The sequence below is a fragment of the Nicotiana tabacum genome, chromosome 17 (genome assembly GCF_000715075.1).
Source record: "Nicotiana tabacum cultivar K326 chromosome 17, ASM71507v2, whole genome shotgun sequence".
NCBI classification, from domain to species: Eukaryota; Viridiplantae; Streptophyta; class Magnoliopsida; order Solanales; family Solanaceae; genus Nicotiana; species Nicotiana tabacum.
The window spans coordinates 95740288-95757632 of record NC_134096.1 but is presented as its reverse complement, the minus strand read 5'-3'; the positions used below and the strand labels follow the sequence as shown (position 1 = coordinate 95757632).

The 17345-nt window shown below is 36.8% G+C and overlaps 1 protein-coding gene across 5 annotated transcripts; it reads right to left on the bottom strand.

Annotated features, from left to right (window-relative positions):
- Positions 1 to 925: 925 nt before the first annotated feature.
- LOC107816247 (inositol hexakisphosphate and diphosphoinositol-pentakisphosphate kinase VIP2-like) lies at positions 926 to 17236 on the bottom strand. Of its 5 annotated transcripts, none has more exons than XM_016641950.2 (31): positions 17024 to 17236; positions 16723 to 16899; positions 16509 to 16568; positions 16179 to 16225; positions 15871 to 15954; positions 14874 to 14937; positions 14174 to 14327; positions 13684 to 13754; positions 12908 to 13012; positions 11968 to 12060; positions 11404 to 11478; positions 10841 to 10926; positions 9513 to 9716; positions 9331 to 9430; positions 9165 to 9235; positions 7980 to 8061; positions 7617 to 7775; positions 7452 to 7494; positions 7076 to 7158; positions 6840 to 6902; positions 6677 to 6751; positions 6062 to 6187; positions 5542 to 5783; positions 5308 to 5352; positions 5071 to 5137; positions 4718 to 4789; positions 3394 to 3647; positions 3177 to 3234; positions 2458 to 2625; positions 1738 to 1812; positions 926 to 1570 (listed from the first exon to the last, which is right to left on the bottom strand). In XM_016641950.2, exons 2-31 carry the CDS (start codon positions 16885 to 16887, stop codon positions 1307 to 1309), a joined length of 3255 nt encoding a protein of 1084 aa, XP_016497436.2. In that variant the 5' UTR covers positions 16888 to 16899; positions 17024 to 17236; the 3' UTR covers positions 926 to 1306. The 5 variants fall into 5 exon arrangements, with proteins under 5 accessions (XP_016497436.2, XP_016497433.2, XP_075090785.1 ...); XM_016641947.2 differs by having other exon boundaries at positions 16705 to 16899; positions 17024 to 17213; XM_075234684.1 differs by having other exon boundaries at positions 17020 to 17188.
- Positions 17237 to 17345: the final 109 nt, after the last annotated feature.

The window sequence follows — 17345 nt, the reverse complement described above, 5'->3', positions numbered from 1 at the left end:
AAGATCTTGGAATTATCATGGCTGAAAATGTAAAACTTCGTGAAAGGCTTCAGAAGTTGGAGGCGTTGGCATTATCAGTGACTAAATGAAACTTAAAAGCTCAATCAGTCATAAATAGGCAAATTAATGGCTTTCTTATTTCCCCTTTAGCCCTTTTTACTAGTTTTCGCCAATGATCGTATGGTAGTCTTTTTGTACGTTTCCCACTTTGAATCTCTTTCGGCGCTTTTCATGTGTCGTTCTGTAATTTTCGGGAAATTGCTATACATACAATTATATTATACCCCGACCATTTTTCTTCGTTATTGCATAAACAAAATTCAAAATATAGCTGAAAAGAGAATCAGTAAATGACATTAAATATGCGAAATGAGAAAAGAGTGAACTACTATCATTCTTCACCATTGTGTCGCTGTTTTCTTTTAGTTTTTCTCTTTTATCTTTTGAGTCTATAACAATGAATTCCGAATGGCAATTTTGCAGAAGTGACATGAGACTGACGTAAAGGGTGTAGTGACATATTCAAAGCAATTTTCTCCGTCCTCACTGTCACTCACACCCCCACCGCCGGATTTTCGGCATGTCATTGGTCATGTAAAGGTCAAACCGACACAAGATATAGTAAATTCACATTTAACTCTTTATAGTATCGCTCTCATCCACCAGTCCATGGCTATTTGACGATGTCACTTGTTATTGAAAAGTCAAAATGACGATTCTTATATTCAATCCAATATAATGCTTTATTACCAACTTTAGACAAGTTATATTCATCACTGCGGTTAACTGGAGAAAAGTTTTTGGGAGAAAGATTCAATAATAGGATCTCATATTTGGTCGGACGATAACAATTATTCAGGAACTTCCTGCTTCTTATCAACGCATCATCACACGAATATCAGTAGAACGAGAATAGTCATAACTAAGCAAGAAACAAAAGACTTATAAGATTAACTAGCAAACAAGAATTCATAGCAGAGCACATTTACATTTTAGGCTCACTCTGTTATAAATGTAGGCTGTGAGCTTCCCGCCGGAGCTAAAGGTCACTGCAAAATTTTCTGCTATCTACAAGAATGAATGATGGAAGAAGAGAAGAGAGAGAGAGAGAGAGAGAGAGAGAGAGAGAGAGAGAGAGAGAGAAGGAAAAAGCACATCTAAAAGAACGATAATCGACATTATAGCTTCTCTTCTGGAATTCTTCAGCTGTTACTGATTCTTGATTTGATTGTGACAAAGCACTTAGAGAAAATAATCTCCAAACCTCAGTTTGAGAGCAGAACCATCCAACAGGGAAGAAATTGCACTACTTCCCGTTAGTGTTCCCATGTTTGTGGAATGGCCAAATTTTTACCAGGCGCTCTAGAACGGATGCACTTTTCGAGAAGTAGCCTGAGAATCCTTGAGGAGTTGATGGTGGTGGGAAATCTTCAGCCGGCATGGCAAAAGGACGAATCATATTTTCCATGTTTTCCAATGTAAGATATGAACCAATTTCTTGAAGCCTTTCAGGACCCATTATTGGCAATGTGTGCTCTTGATGCCATGAAGCAGCTATCTCATCATTTTTCTACAAAAACATGGAACAAAAATAAAGCCGGAGTTTCTCATTTCTAACACAGCTTAGCATAGGCATTCACCAAAATGAGATGGCATTATTGGTGGTTATAGCAGTCAGAGATTTATTGTAAAGATCAAATTTTCAATTACATTTCGTGAAATAGAAAAACATACTACCTCCAGTGGCGATAGATCAGCACCACGGCTAAAGGCCATCTCTATGCGGAACCTTTTAGGGTCTTCCAAAGCCACCTGCACCAAATGGATACAATATGAATCCGGCAGACATCTATCAGGAGTTCCGCATCAGACAAAAACACTATTACATCACATGTTGCTACAAGGCTAATCAAGTGTTCATCCCAGACACTGTGTCTTCAAACCAAAGAGTTTAAGTAGGAACTTCAGACCTAAAATCTTCTGGAATATACGATACTCCGCTAACATTGCTGTCATCGATTCATATGCAAAGTCCAAAAATGTCAGAATCATACCTGACTTTTCCCCAGGGATATGGGGTGGGGGACAGGGGCGTTGAGGAGTCGGTTCTATTGGGAAAGTTTCTGGTGAAGTTCAGTGATGCTCAAAATATTCGAAAATAACACATCTTTTTTACTTACAAATAAAAAAACGAGGGGATTACTATATGATTTCTGTTCTTTAGAACACTATCACATTTAAGATAACCTCTTTGCTTGCAAAAACATAAGAGAAAGGTGCAGAGTTATGGCTGTGTTGAGTCTGCCTAGTTCTCTTTCCCACCCAATTCTCCAAAACACCCAAAGAAAAACAGAAAGTAGCTTCCATATATTTAAGGTACACCAAAATACTGATTCACAACTTATCCTGCCTTTTCATTTTTTTTTGTGCTTCAGTAGTATAAACGAATGTACAAACCTCTGTGTTCTCGAACATCCTCAGTACAATATAACTCATGTAATCCAGCTCCTTGGTATTGAACAAGCGATCCAAAGCATTGTCGCAGACAAGGCTGGCCTCTTCTTGAAGAGACTCATCCAGATTACAATAACGAAGAACATTCATCAAAGAATGAATATGCGACTCCTGTCAAGTCAAACAATTGGTAAACTAGAATTTGGAGAAGAGAAGAGGGGGAAAAAGAGAAAAATCTAAATAGAGAAAATAACAGTAAACAAAAGGTTCATGACACTACAGTGTCTAAACAAAATCTAATCATATAAAATAAGTAGAGTTAATAAGTTCAAAGAGAGAAATACCACATCACAGGCATATTAAATAGTTATCTATGACAGAATGAGTCAGCTGAAGAAAACTGAGAAAATTCTTTGATGTGATAGATTATTCTCATTCACACATAAACTGTTTATAAACTCCAAGATTTGGATTAACCATCCATGTTTGATAAATAAAATTTGATTCAGAGTTTGATCTTTGCTAACTAGTTTTTACAATAATTAAGTTACGTGAACCATCTCAACCAAAATTATAAGCTACATATTTATTTATTTATTAATTTTGATCTTCAAGATGCTGCTCTCGTGTCAGCCAGAAAGTTCCCTTGGGCCAAAAGTACGAACAGCAGCTTGAAAATACAGTAGAATTACAACACAATTCAATTACAAGTTTTCACTTACTGATGTAAAGTACAGGCGTGTTCGCACATGTCTTTCAGGAGTTCTGACATTTGCATACCTGAAAAGGTAAAGCACAAAATAATCAAATATAATACAAAAAAGTATTTCTGCATTCTTATCTTGATTTACAGAGACATTTCTAGATAAAAACAAAAATAACAGTGGGAAATACAAGTTTGTTGAACATCTAATTAAGGGAACACAAGGGACCACATACTTTGGATCTAAGCGGTACTTAGTCTCTTTGTCATCATCATCATCTTGATCCATGGATCTCTCACTATTGAAGCTAGTTCTTCTAGACTCTTCATTCCGAGTGTGAGGCTTGGTATGGTGCTCTGTATCTTCCTTTGTTGTCTTATTCACTGCCAAATGATTGTCTTGACAACCTTTCAACTCAGCCACACTTAGAGCTTCTTCACGGGTATTCCTTAGATCAATCATAATTTTACCCAACAAGCGGCGAGCAATCTGAATGAACAACTCATAAATTATGCATTGATATCTATATAAGCCTGCACTATATAACAAGATGTCATATAAATGCAAACATATTACACAACCCTTCTTTCATCGCATTCTGGTTAAAAATAGCGGTGGATCCAAGATAAGTTAATGTGCGACCTCAAATTCTGTACGTAATGGTTGCCAAAGTGATGGTTATTGTAGTGGACAAGAAGCAATACACAAACTACTCTTCCTCCAATACACGCATAAGCTTCTAATTTGTTAGAAGCAGGCTTTAATTTACTTTACCACCAGTCAATCAAACCTGTTGACTGTTCATTGACTCATAACATTATAGTGCAACTACAACTCTAGCTAGGTAAAATGATTGATTTTCACTGCCTTCCTTAAGCACACCTTGACCAACAGCAATGGAGAAGAACTATATCAATCTTATTTTTCAGCAAAGTCAAACTCAAACCAGCATGTCAAACGGCATTTTGACAAGAGTGTGTTGCTCTACTGGTGAGCACCCTCCACTTCCAACCAAGAAGTTGTGAGTTCGAGTCACCCCAAGAGCAAGGTGGGGAGTTCTTGGAGGGAGGAGCCGAGGGTCTATTGGAAACAGCCTCTCTACCCCAGGGGTAGGGGTAAGGTCTGCGTACACACTACCCTCCCCAGACCCCACTAGTGAGATTATACTGGATTGTTGTTGTCTCAATTCCTTACTGCAGACCAGTGATAAGAGACAAGAAACTGTGAAAGCTGGTGAACCAATTCTAGCTTCAGTGGACATTAATATTTGACAAGATGTGGAGGTCCAACTGCCAAGCTCCTAAAGATACCCAATAGATATACCAGGAACTCTTATGCACAACACAACTTGCCCAGACTTCTTTAATAACTATAGACTACCCCATTCAAATTAAGTTGCGAAATCTAAGAGTGCCAATAGCAGTGAGTAGGTGGTACAAAATGTTATATGTTACTGTCTATCCAACAATAGGTAGAAAGAAAGAACACATGAAATCTTTCTACTACAGATAAAGGAAAACACCGAGAAATGGACATTGCTCTGAATGTAAGATGTTTACCTTTGATCCAATCTTTAACTTCTGCTTTGGATTTATCCCGTATTCATTTGGAATAACACCATCTGCAAGTAGCTGAAACTCAAAAACAATCATACTTTCTTTTAGAATTTGAAAAGCCCAGAAAAGCAGACTCGTAACCTAAAGACCCGGAAAAGCAGCAATGCCATATACAAGTGTTGCTACAGAGAAAATTAAGATTAGTAATATGATACCAGACTTTTATCTTGTTCTGGAGTCATTTTTTCCCCTTTTTTGTGCGGTGGGGTGGGAGGGGGGCAAGCGAGCAATGGTTTTGGAGTTATCGGTTCTTTTTCTAAGAAGCTACTCATGTTTGTAGTTGATCCTCATTGTACCTGAGCAACCATAAAGAGTTCATCCAACCCCCCTAGATTCAGATGTGAATTGTGCAAAAGATCATACCTGTAAACAAAAGAAAAAAGTTCAAAAGAACATAAAGTCAAGGACATAACAGACAAAAACCAGAAGCTTGAGCATGCTCTTTTAGTGTCAATGCGGCATGTTGATAAAAAAAAGAGAGGAAATATTCTTCATTAACCAAATATGCTAAGAATGTTATAGAGTTCACTTACTTGCACGAGTCATAAACATCTGGAATTTGTGTGATATCAAAACGGCTGTATTTAAATATAGAGTGTTAGGGAAAACACCAACAAGGAAACCATTTTAATCCACAATGAGCAGATTGGTGAAGATTGGCAGGAGAACAATCCCAACAAATTAGCATCTGGGCACCAAAGGTCCAAGACGCAGCAAGCATATGTTCAAGCTAAAAAAAAAAAATTGATTAAGTTAGCAAAACTTACTCTTTCCGTTCATTATATAAATCCCTTTCTAGTTTTCTCCATCTTGCAAACATTAGTAGAAATCCCTCGCTACCACAAGGTAAACCCGCAGCAATACGATCAACATCAATATTTGTTTTACCAAGCGCTTTAGCCTGATCATAAGGTGGAATTACATCATATGGGCTTGTCTCTGCAAGTTCTTCATCCTCATCCTTAGCGAGAAGCCTCACTTGCTCTGTCACCTTCTTAGTATATTTCACCTGATTGCAAGACACAGATTAAATCAGAATAAAAATATAGAAATACACAAAGCAACATAAGAGAAGGAAAAGCACCAAAGAACAAAATTTAAATGCTTGCAGTATTAGTTGAGTGACATCAAGGATTCAGAACAAAGGATTCCACTGACAAGGAAAAGAAAGTAGAATAAGGGGGTAAAAAGATAAATATTCGACTAGCATCAGAAGATGAATCATGAACTTCAAAATGATTTTTACCAGAAGATTGATTCAACAGGAGATACACATTAATACTTTACCAATTTGGGCAGAAGTTCAGATGCATTAGGAGGGAGTCCTGCCCCATCAACCATCCAAGGTTTCTCTGATGATCCATTGTTATGAAGTGTCCTTGTTCCAGAAGTAATTATGCCATTCAACCTTGCCTAAAGAGAACAAGGGAAGAGGTATTTTAACAGCAGAATGATAAAAGCATTTTTGTAAGTTGAAAGATCCTACCTTTGTAAACAGGATTTAACTCAACTGTTACAGTGATCTAAACTTTTTAATGCTTCAAGTAATTGCCAAACATACCCGTGCAATGGAATTACTGTATTCTTTGTTTTGCATAACAGCATCCACCAAAAAATACTTCCTTATGGTGTTAGACCATATAATTTCAAAGGTTCTCATACACTTCAAATAACAACCAAACAACAACATGAAAAAGCAACAAAGTTGCAGCACATGCCTTGTCCTTCAATGTTAACAGTATAATGGATAGAGACACTGAGCCTAGTCATTATAAAGAATACTAAGTTCTAAAGAATACTAAGACCATCCACAGATAGACCTATCTGATTGAGCTAGGTGTCCGAAAATGGCAAGATAACTATGTGCTTGTAGATTTGAACACAGTGTAAGGAAAAGAAAACCTTAGCGTCTTCCATTTCGATACTGGCATTGTCAAGTCCATCAAGCATAGAAGAATCCTTGCTAACCAGCGACACCTTCAAGTGAAGAAGAAAACACATACTTCAATCGTCTCAGTTGTAAGAATCCAACTCAAGAAGCATACCCTTATAACAACACACAAACCAGGATTGGTGTCAATTGTCCTTCCAAGTCAAGTAGACCTTTGGCGAATGCAGCGGCAGACATCTGCCGACATAACATGCATAATGCAAACTCAACATCAGAGGACAAAACAAATAGCCCAGGACATGTATGAGAAAAATTGACAAACCAACCAGGAAAAAAAATTGAAAACAAATGGATAAAAACTCAGATACTAAGATTACTAAGTAATTATTGAGCAAAAGTAAGGAACTAACCTGCACACGGCCCTCATCGGAGCTGTATATTTTTAGATCATGGCGGTATGTACTATGGAGGCGAAGGAGGCCTGTACCTTCACCTGTGGTTCAAACCAGATGGAGATTAAGAGGCAGAAGCACTGAGCCTACCACCCACCCCCTAATACCCAATTTGATCAAATAGGAACCGGGTAGCTGCAAAGCTTTGATACACCATTTTCAAAGATTATGCAAAATAAACTTTTCTAATACTGTTAAATTCTAGATGCTTCATCTGAAAGTAGTTTATCTGAAACTTTCTTAAACCTCATTTGGCAATAGATGATGCAAAAGGAAGATCTGATTTTGGAGAAAACTTTTGGAAGTTAAATGAAAGATAAGGGCACCAGCCAACCTGGATACAAGTTATTCCGGAAGTATCTTCCAAGCTCTTCAGCCTGCCAAGAAATTTCATCAAAGCAAGAAAGAAAGGTTTTGATCCATGACACAAGGAAAATATTCACTTCAACAGGCCGAGCTAGATCACGATATAATAAATCATAATTAGGCATAATAGAACCTGTTTTCTGCCAGCATGAGTGAGAACACCTCCATATTTTAGAACCATAAGAGCTTCAACAGGTCGTTCTTCTTCACCTTCACCATTTGACTTGGCAACTTTAGCCCACTTTAGCGGCTTTAACTGAACCTTTCTATAAATGCCAGAAAAATGTCCCCCCTGCAATTCAGATTAACATCTTAATAATCAATAAGAACTGAGAAAATTGAAAGAAGAAAAGTATTAACTGCACCAGCTTCCATTTAAAGCCTATTTAGAGATGGTCACAAAATCAATGCGAACATGTATATTTTCTAATATTTTCTCCTATACCAATTGATATTGCATATTGCCAGATGTATAGTTCAAGCAAATAGTATTGACCTCCTCAAGAACAGCTTTTACTTGACGAAGTTTCTCAGCATGCTCAATGTCTTCAGCTTCACTATCACTTTCCCGACCAGGCCTACACAACAAGAATGAGCAAGAAAACCATTTTTGCTTCAACACAAATTCCATCAGCAAATGACATTCTTTTAGCTTTATTAGCACATTACAACATCACCGATAAGACAAGAAAACTAGAAGTGAGTCAGGACAAAATTGAATAAATTGGATCAGTTATTATATTGTATGCATCATGTACCACATATACAAGAGTGACCACCTTCTCTCTACCTAGTCTACAGAAAAACATATCTAACTTAACCTCTGTAGTTTTAGAAAATTGACTTCCAGAAATTATGAAGCACTAAAGATCAGTATAAGGAACGGATTGAGCACAATAAGAACATATAATTTGAAAACTACTATTTTTTATAGATAAAGAACATGTAGCTGTCTTTAAAGTGCAAGTGAAATATTGAGTTTCATTCAACTTTAGAAATCCATAGTAAAGTAGCAAAGTTCAGAGGAGCGATAGCAAGGGATTAACAACTAAAAAGTAGAGGTCCATCAACAGGTCCATCAATAAAAGTAGAGGTCTTTTCGCCTAAGGGAGTCAGAGCGACATGGACAATGATAGGCTTGATTAACAACTAGGAAAGCTGTTCTACATAAGGAAAACATTACAAGCGATCGCAGATATCCATCTGTGGTACATAGATATACGATGTTGGAAATGGTAGAAACTATACAGCATAATGCATTTAAGTAACAGGATGAAAAGCACACATCCCGCCATGTTCACGGCCATGCAAACAGTAATGTATCTATCCCGCTGCCCAAAACATAGATTTCTAGTTTGATTAGGCACAAGATTAAAACTAGAGTTAAGATTATCTCTCTCCCTCCCTCTGCTGGTTAGAGTAGCTATCCTGAAAAATTCCTTAAGAGGCACTATTTGGAGAAATAAAGTCCCCCCCCCCCCCCAAGTCTCACAGCAATCACGAACTAAATAGGTTGAAAAAACGCAAAATCAAATGATGTAAGTTATTAGAGCATAAAGATTTATCGGAGCATAAAGAACATTATCTTTGTTTGAGAGGTATGAAGCTACAAAAATCAAATATGAGATAAAGAAATCAATGTGATTATACATGACTCTTTAAGTATCAGAGTCTCACTTACCTAGAACGTGGTACCAGCGCTCTGGTGGCATCCAAAAGATCTTGCAATTGCACAGCACTTTTAAGCTTTGTCTGCGCAAGATTTAAAAGCAAAAGAACAATATTGATCATCTAAAACGTTGAGAAGGATAGAAAAAAGCAATTGTATCATGAAAGCAAAGAAGCACCTCAGATCTAGGTTTACCGCCATTGTACTTTAACATCAAATTTAAGAGTTTTTCCTCCGTAACCTTCAACTTCACTTTCTGCTTTGGAGTTCTATCACCACTGTTCCAGTTGATAATGGTTAAGTAAAGGAGAAAAAAGATTCTAAACTGCAAGGGTAATATGCATAAGAAGTATGTCTTACTGCCGAATAATTGCAACTACACATCGTAGCTCCTCTGATTGTCCAAATGTGCCGAGCCCACTTCCTTGACGTGTTAACCCCTCAGAAGGCTGAACAGGTTCATTGACTTTCCATGGTAAAGTTGGTGGGATAGTCGATGAAAGATGTGGAGCTTTTGCGTCTAGAAGCATCTTCCTCAACACACAAGCAGCATCGTCATAGTACCTTTACTCAAGCATCGTTGCAAGAACTATCTTTAGGACCAATCCAATGATGCACAAACTGACGATACTACCAGTCATATAGCTGCTACTATTGTGATTACACAACAGATTTAATGATGCAGTAAGGATATATTATGATGATACACCAACAGCAGTGACACTAAAAAGGCAAGAAAAATTCTATAAACCCAAAATACATGCAGTACAAATGAAGGTCCCAAACAAGCATGATACAACCTAACAATAAAAAATGATAGAAAGTTGAACAACAAGTTCTAGTAATTCTTTTACTTTTTCGATAAATTCGAGTTTTTGAATAATACAACATGAATCAAATGTCGCTAGTGTAGTAACATGCATACAGTTGGGGTTGTAATACTTTTCCATTGCACTCTCTGGGTGCTATTCTTTAATAAAATTTTCATTACATTTTCAAAAAAAAAGAAGATGTTCACCGATAAAAGATAATTGTTCTCTAAGTTTCTTTGTAAAAGCATTCTACCTAGATGGAACAGATATTGGGCAGGGGAAGGGAGGGAAAAAGAGGCATGCATCTTAAGTCAATTAAGGTTATTAATCCCAAAAAATATTGTTTTAAGAAAAAACCTACAAGTGAACCTATTGGTATTGACATGTTCACTTTTTCACAAATTTTAGGTTCAAGTATTTCCTTTTTTACCTTTTTTTCCTGCTGACTTTCATTCTTCCTTACAGTGCTGGTCATTACTGGTACTACATATGCTAGGGGTCCTTACATCACTTTGCACAAAAGTAGAAGAGGCAATACTCACTGGGATAATGACTTTCATCGGTGGATGCATTCTAGAACTGGTCAACCGAAACCCCTGTCTTTTTCCATGTATAATCTTATATGAGTCTTTCGCTTCCATTGTGTTTCGTTAGATTTACATATGTAGGTCTTTTGAGATGACTTCTTCAACGTGAGTTTAGGTCTACTTGGTACCCTTTGAACATCCTTATTCATCATATTGACACACCTACAGACCTTTGTTGTCTTTAAGACTACCTTAATTATGAAACTGATAAGAGGAAAGCTTAAAACACTGATTAGATTGGACTATATGTCTCATCTAATTGATTTTTGGGGAAGATGAAGAAACTTACTTGTAAGAGTTCTTTACAAAGCTCCAGCCATTCACATCACAAACATATGAACGCCCGTCACTGCGCAATAGATCGAAGCCACAAACCTGAAATGAAAGGAAGGGTAATTTCATTGGTTTGTTTTCTCAGTGCACATGGAGAAAACGAAGATAAATTTAGTCAACACCATCAAAGAGAAAAAGGGGAACATTAGCCAGCGTATATGCTTCAGTCTTGGGATCTCCATGTATCTCCAAACCCCGATATAAAAGATAAACCATGTTTATTTGGCAGAGAAAGGAATAGAAAGCCATAAATCTAGTTGAACATACATTACAGAATCATATCTAATAAATATAGGTTACGAGGACATCGGTGTATTCTATCTTCTGCAGTTGGACTATCATGCACAGGCAACGAGATATTAGAGGCCAAGAAAGTCGACTTTTAATTGACTGTGAGATAGAGGACACTGGACGGTCAACCTACTCAAAATAACTGCAGCAGTTTCCACCATGCTTGTTAAAGTATAACAACATCGTACACCAATATGTGTTGACATGTAATAGACTTAGGTGACTTACTGCTTGCCTAAAGGCTATGCAAACTTCTCTGGCCATTTGCTTCTCTGTAGGGGTAAGTAGAACAGGATATCGAACCTGCAAAATGAAGCAACTTTCAATATATTGCAAATAAGTTTCTATAGCCACATAAAGTGATTGTACTGACTATTTCACACAGTTTAATCTAAATGCTCATAGGATAACACTGGACCCCCAAAATTTCCGTATGAGAGGAAGAGAAGCTCACTACTTTGATACTCCTTTTTTTTTGCCCAAACCCCGAACCACACTTATCTCCTCCCAAGGCAACAGGGGTTTTAACTCAAACCCCAAGCATTATAGTTGGACTAGAGGAACTCTACCACTAAAGTGACCATCTCTCATCACTTTGTTAAGTTCTTAATTTTAAAGGATCTTTAGGGGGGATATAAGTGCGTCTCTCACATAGCGCAAGAGAATGGATAAAATCCAATGGGTAAAGTAGATGATACTTTCCTTTCCTGTTCTTTTCTTTGTTATTTGGCAACAGGCCTCCAAATTAGAGAATAGGAAAAAATAGAGAGTTATGTTGAAGAAATAACTTACTTCTTTCCCATCAGTATTTCTCATTACAACACCATCAACAACAGGAGATTTCCTTGCCTCTGCATGTGCGTAATCTGGACCAACTGTATACACCTATGTAAATATAAGAAGAAAACTCAAATCATGGGATAAGCTACAAAATTTTTGACACAATGCAAAAACATGTGCATGGTTACTCCTACCTAACAAAGACACTTGACAGGCTTAAACCAAGTAGTAAATTCAGGAAGCTACGACCTGTTATGAGAGTTGCTTAGGATAAATATATAAGATATATCTAAGGTATGTAACTTACACCTCTTCTTTTATTTTTGAGGGGATGAGAGTTGAACTGCACTCATGTACATGCAAAAATAAATTCTCTCAGCCTCCTTTCCCCCCGCTCCCTTAATGAAAGAGCTCGAAAAAGCTATGTTTGTCGGATCCTCCAAAAATGACGCCACACCCATGTCGGATGCTCCAAAAATGAATTAACTTTTGAAGGATCCAACACACACCCCACGATATTTTTGAAGGATCCCGGTAATAAAGCGAAACAGAAGAAAATTTTATTTGATAAGTGAATGAGAAGGACATATAGCTTAGATAATCATGCACAATATGCACATGTTCATATATGAAAATGAAATTTTTAGTTAGTTCATAAAGTCCTATGATGTATATGCAAATGTTTGAACATATTTATAGTTTCTTCTCACCAAATCAAATCCATACACCAGCCATAAAGTGACTTATGCCCTAAGTTATTAGTATGCTTTTACCATACCATACGATAAATCAACTGGTAGATCCGAATTAACGGAAAAAGAGGAAGACCTCGAGCCAGATAGGTGTTTTTCAAGTATATCTTTTCATAATAGACCAGACAAACAAATTAAATTCGATAGCCAATTAAAGCAAAATCATTCATGCAACAATACTGAAGTACAATGTTACAAACCTTAACGTCTGTTCCTCCTGTGGGCATGAATTCCTCATATATGTAGGATCCTTCACGTCTCACCCTTCTAACCTCTGGATGGAACTCACTTGAGCGGTTACCAACCTGAAGGAAAAGAAGTCAAATTACATTAATCGAAATTACATATTCTAACACGTGGGAAAGAGAGATGAATGACATTAAACATCTTTTTCTGCAATGACAAATGGCAATTCACTGTGGATTTTGTTTGAAATCATTTTTGGGGTGCAACGAGTAATGGCGAGGATTGCAAAAGAACTCTTGTTGTGCCAAACTGGTTTTAAGGTCAAAAAGAAACTTATCAAGATTTGGAAGCCATTCCAGTCTGCTTCGTAGGCAAATCTACTGCTATCCAAATTTTGAAACATAAATGTCTTAGGAATTTAGCATTCTGGTTGAATTTTCTGATGTATACGAAGAGGATAGTCTTTTTTGATAGCCGGCAAATCTGTTGTTTCCAGCTTCAATAGCCAGTGGATAAAGGACCCTCCCTCTACCCTTTCTCCAATTAAATGCCAGACATGGTGCGCGCCTACCACATATCCCTGTGCTGTACTACCTTAGTGTTTAGTTCTTACTATTTAATAAAATATTTTGCTTATCAAAAGGAATTAAAAAAAAATTGGGGGGTGGGGGGGTGGGGTAAATACAAGGGCTCTTAAAAGAAATAAGAAGCAGAGACGCAAAGGACGCTGGTCAAATCAAAATCTAATCAAGAAAGCAATTCCAATTTTTCTTTTTAAGTAATATGTTACCTTTCGAAACAATTCCTTCATTCCCCCGCCAGCTGAACTAGGATAGTAAATCATTATCCTGTGGTCATCAGCTACATAAAAGCAAATAAGAGGTTGATTTTTCCCTTCCTGAGTGGTATTTTTACAATATCACAAGTTCACCATATTCACAAGCAGACAGCATTGACAACAATTCCATGGTTCAAAAAGTCTACAGTACTAAATACTAATTGCAGTATTCATATGCAAGGGAAATAACAACTCTTTGAAATAACCAAACAGAACTTTAAAACTGCATGTTACCAACAACAACCTAATAAGTATGAAATCTTAATCAAGAGGCATCATTGTTTGTCCAACTATTATAATACCACCAAAGTGGTTATTTATCAAGGTACTCTGAGAATATGAGTCCTATCTTTTCATCTAATTGGCAAGCTGCCAAACACATACATTTTCGTTCTAGTGCAAAAATATAAAAAACTGATCATGCATAGAAAGAGAGACTGACCATTAACAGGCTTTTCCACAAAAGGTTTCCAAAAGCGATTCCCATGAACCTCAACAAAGTCATCGTCTTCAACAAAATAATCCAAATGTTGGTGCGGTACTTCTCTGTGAACGCAAGCATACCTTGGCACAGGGATTCCATACATCTCAAGACGCTGAAATCTCACGATTAAAACAGAAAGGAAGATGTCAAAATCATTTTCGTTTTCAAGGAAAAGGGAAAATGCAAGGAGTAGCATAACTTATAGAAGGTTAGATAAAAAAAAATGCGCCCCCACCAGGGTAGAGTTGCCGACGCAATTAACTATTTAAAAGCAGCTTTTTCACATGTAGACTAAAGTGGAGAGCTCAACAACTTGAAGCGAGAACAATGGGATTGGCAATACTTGGAAACATATGTCGAATTAAGCCTGATTCCTACTTTTGCAGAATATTCAGACAGATATGATGGTATAACCTTTTCTAACAATATCAGCATACGCATTGACTCTTATAGTGTATAGAAGACAATACATTTCTTTTGAATCTTTGTACATATTTAGGTGAGGAAAATTTTGTTTCAAAGTATTGCCAATCCAATCATAGATCTAGACAAAAGAAATTAGCCACAGAATTCTCCTTATCAAAAAAAAAAAAAAAAAAAACTCATGCACTTTTCCGCTTCCCCTGAACGGCAGAAATAACCAAGAACTAATACATACCTCGTATACTTTCCTCCGATCGTGAAGAAGGTATTGCGGTTCCAATTCATTTACAAGGAAAGGCCTAAGACAGAGGAGATAATTGATGATCATAAGTTGTCCACAGTGATGCCAAAGTTTATATAAGTGTGTTAAATATTTCTTTCCAACATTTACAGGGGAAAAACAAGAGGTTATTTTTTTACTTTTCAAAAAGAAGGTTCTATTAAGATGGAAAATTCTCATCATTCCAAGACAGATATTTAACCTTGGAGCTTCACAACTCAACAGTATCAGATCTTCTTGGTCTTGGGACCTTGTCTAGACAAAAATAATATGACCTTACAGTTGTTGTCATCATTACAAATATCAAAATTTCAAGTTTGATGATCAAGTAGCAACTTAAGAAACGTCTTTGCAAAAGAAATTAGTCAATTACGACACAAACCAAAAGCAAAAGTCTCACGATTTTTTTTTTAAATCTTGCATTATCTTTTTGATAAACTCTATCATGCATTTTCTACTATCCCTAAACTCCTAATGAATGCTTCAAATCTGCCCGCCAATCATTTATAGCTTGCCAAAAGAATCAATCACAAACAACAGATTTTACACCAGAGCATAATACATGTTATCACACTTGAGAAACCAAAAGATTAATAAGATAGGATTTGACAATCATTTATGACATAAAAAACCTTAACCTTGTTTTTTTATGTTCAGACAGACAAGTCTTGTGATTTTATACGGCCATAGACATGGGCTGGACTATTAATAATCAGAGAAGAAGCCACAACACCAATGTTGCAAGTGTGATAAAGAAAATCCTCAACTTTACCTAAGTTTTTCAAAAGAAAATAAAATTTCCAGGACTCCTACAATATCTCGTGCTAGCAGTTACTCTGGTGATGCCAGTCATAGATCATTTAAAATAGATATTCAGAGGATGCAGAATAACACAAAAGTGAGCATGCCTGAACACTGAAACTACATACGGAAAAGGGTGGATGAAACTTACTTTCTCAATGAAGCATATGCTTCTGCTTTCTCCAAAGGATATCCACTGGAGTAGAAGGCAATCAAGCAATCGCATATCGGCCAGCTGCAACCATGACATAATCCACTAAATTAACATGGCGCATAGTATATAGTGCGGAAGGAAGACAAAACGTCAAACTTAAGGCTAACAAGATGTGTAAGCCATCAAAAATACCTTATTACAAACACAATTTCTCAGGGAAAAGATGTAAAACTCAGTTCAACAAAGAGAGAGATTATAGAATACGAAGTAGCAATGGTATGTCAACGTTGTTTCCAGGATTGTACCTCTCAATTGGATCCTCCAGAATAACTTTGTCACCAAAGTACATAACCTGCAAGTATAAAGTCCTAGTCAGAAAGATAATACACTTTTAACAACAAACTAGAAATGCACTCTGCAAAGTCAGTTCGCCACTTGATCAATGGAGTATCACCATACTTTGAGTGATATATTTCCAAGAAAAGTACTTTTTAGGAGAGCCAATATCATAAGAAAAATGCTGAATCTTGGATAAGATGAATACTTAAAAATTATTACCAGGAAAAGTACTTTTCAGGAGACCCAATATTACAAAAATGAAAGTTAGTTGGCTAATTTAGCAAATGATTGAATACCTCAAATTCACCAAATGATTGAAGTCTTTCAAGGATCTGTCCCATTGGAGCTGAGAAGACCTAAATTTGATCAAACAATTGAAAAGAATCAGCGGGGGGTTAATAATTGCTGGTAAGCTAATAAAAAGTAAGTACAGCACTAGTATTGTTGGTGCATGCTCTGCAATTGCAACCAATCAAAACAATAGAACAGAACCTCGGGGCCGCATTTCACCTTCTTTTCCATTACACAAACACCAACTGTAATCTTCTTCTCAACAACACTGTCCTCTTCCACTTTCTTCATCATCTTCTTTTTCTTCTCTTTCTCTTTCACTTTCTTTCTCTCTGGCTGACTAAAAGCTCCAAGATTTGAACTTTTCTCAACCCCACTTCTCATTCTCTCTTTTCACTGCCAAAGCTCAAGAAACAAACAGATTTAATACACGTGTATGTATTTACATTATTTCGTAAAGAGTCCTTTTTCTTTCATGAAAATAGGAAAAAGAGTCCGAAACAAGTAAAGATATACCCACAGATTCAAGAATCTCGTGTGGATAAAGGAAAAGGAGAAAAATAATGAGTGAAGACCCGAAATATCCGAAGTACATGCAAAATCTTGAAAATCTTGCGAAGGCATTAAGGTACAAATACACGGAGTCACGAGAACAGAGAGAAAAAGGCTGCTTCAAACCGCCACCAAGAAAAAGAAGTACATTATTTATTGCTACTAATGTAGTAGTTACTATGGTATTTATTATGTGGACCGTTAGATATAACAAATCCAATAGGAGGGGTCAATATTGTGGGGTAGTATTGGATTCTGGAATATACATTAGAAAGTTAAAGACACTGGAA

Coding starts and splice junctions, on each gene's coding strand:
- LOC107816247 (XM_016641947.2), bottom strand. CDS start 16,887: ATGAGAAGTGGGGTTGAGAAAAGTTCAAATCTTGGAGCTTTTAGTCAG. Junction 15,955..16,178: donor CTGGAGGATCCAATTGAGAG/GTACAATCCTGG, acceptor TCATGGTTGCAG/CTGGCCGATATGCGATTGCT. Junction 4,790..5,070: donor AACTCTTTATGGTTGCTCAG/GTACAATGAGGA, acceptor TTTGAGTTTCAG/CTACTTGCAGATGGTGTTAT.